General features: G+C 48.5%; 1 protein-coding gene across 3 annotated transcripts in view; it reads left to right on the forward strand.

The window, feature by feature from the left end:
- The first annotated feature begins 779 nt into the window (after positions 1 to 779).
- Positions 780 to 1,865, forward strand: part of SALL1 (spalt like transcription factor 1) — a 19,869-nt gene continuing 18,783 nt past the window's right edge. For all 3 annotated transcript variants that reach the window (XM_018563630.1, XM_018563631.1, XM_018563633.1), the window contains exon 1: positions 780 to 1,095. In XM_018563630.1, coding sequence (XP_018419132.1) covers positions 1,023 to 1,095 — 73 coding nt within the window. In that variant the 5' untranslated portion in view covers positions 780 to 1,022. The remainder of the gene's footprint in view (positions 1,096 to 1,865) is intronic.

A 1,865-nucleotide genomic window follows, 5' to 3' on the forward strand; every position in this document is an offset into this window, starting at 1 on the left:
CCTAATCCTTGGCCACTGACTTCAGAGTTTTTTAACAGATTTATTTATTAGCGGCATAGCAAATGAAACAGCTCAGAGTTACAATATGAAGAAGTAAATCCCACATTTCCATGTAAAGAATGGTCATTGTTTTAGCTGCAGCCCAGCATTGATAGGTACACAAGGATTTTGCTATGCAATACTGCCCTGGCTGCTGTCCCAAAAGCTGATTCAACAGTAATACTTCGGCTGCCATTGTGAACACTCATTTTCTGTCGTGCACTTTTTAATTCTTAAAAGCCACCAATCGATAGTTCGAAAAGTGAAAAGAAAGTCATATTCACTTTGAGAAATCATCGTGCCATGTAGGAGGATGGGAGGGTGCCGGATGATGAACTGTAGGCGGCTGGGGATCGTACACAAGTTCGGAGTGACAGCAGGTCACTGTACTGCGGGCTGCTCTGTGTTGCAGCTACAGGGGACAGGCGAGTGAAAAAGATTCGGGCGATCTAATACTGGCAACTTCTTGTGAAAGGCGACCCTGTGCCATTAAAGGTGCTTAGGTAGAGGGGAGGGAGGGCTGATAGGTGAGTGGAGCTACATAAGGGAACCGACTAGACCTCGGAGCTTGCAATTAGCACGATCCGGATGTGTATTGAGGAAGGTCAGAGACCAGACCTCGTCCAGAAGAAATTCTTGTTGCTAAGAGGGTTAACAGTGTATCCAAACCCAAGTCCCTGCCTCCTCCCTCCCTCCCTATAAGCCGGCCCCCTTATTATTGGGTGGCAGCTGAGAGAGACAGGAGCCTCCAGCGAATCACAGGCTCATTGATTAGGGCGAGTAGGTTTGAATAGAGCTGGCCATGTGCCAGCCCCCCCTCCTCCCATTACTAACCCCTCTCCTATGATTAATCGCAATGCATTATTGATCATCATAATTATGGCAGGACACATGCGCGCTGGCTGGGGCTCCCTGCCCGGAATTGGGAGCACATTTTGGGAGTAAATTATTTGTCTTCTGCCCCAGCTGATGTGTGAGCCAGCATGTCTCGGAGGAAGCAGGCGAAGCCCCAGCATTTCCAATCGGACCCCGGTCTGGCCCTGCCTGGAAGTCATGGTAAGTAGCAGCACCTCTCCTCCATGTAAGATGATTGTCTATATCTGCCGTTGACACCCAGCCCGGAGATCGTCCCCGGATCGCTGCCCAACATCACTGCCAGCTGCGATCTTCGCAACACACTGCGCTCTCTGCCTGGGATGTTCTCCTGTAGATCCCACCGACCTTGCCCGGGTCCCCCGGAGCTGCCTGGACTCCGCTCACTTATCCCACCTGAAAGTCCACACAAACTTTCACACGAGTGGGCTCCACGCTGCTGACACCCTGTGCTTTCACTTTGTCACACTCCTACTTTGTTCGCAGGACGATCTCCCCTCCCGAGCTGGTGTATGTGCTACATTGTTACCTTGTACATGTTCGGGAAACAAATGTACAATTATGTTGCTCTCAGGCTACCAATAATTCGAGGTATCGTTAAAGGGGCGCATTGTTACCTGGTAGATGGTAGCGATACAACTGTGCACTTGTGTTACTCTCAGGCTACCAGTAATTCTACATAATGTGTATGAACTACTTTCTTACTTTGTACATGTTGGAGATGAACATGTACAATTAGGTTGCTTTCAGGATTATATATATATAATAAGGCTGTTTGTAAACGTGGTTTTATTATTAGTCTGCTTATTGGATGGCGTAAGAAGGACTTTATTTCGTGTTTGTTCCAGAGCCTCAGCGTTCATGCGGGTTCCCAGTAGGGCAGATGGGACCTTGTATCCAGTTTTCATGTCCTGATCTCTCTGCTACTGTCCTCCAGTTCTTTCCTCCTTTTT

The sequence above is a fragment of the Nanorana parkeri genome, unplaced genomic scaffold, assembly GCF_000935625.1.
Source record: "Nanorana parkeri isolate BGI_ZX_2015 unplaced genomic scaffold, ASM93562v1 scaffold682, whole genome shotgun sequence".
NCBI lineage: Eukaryota > Metazoa > Chordata > Amphibia > Anura > Dicroglossidae > Nanorana > Nanorana parkeri.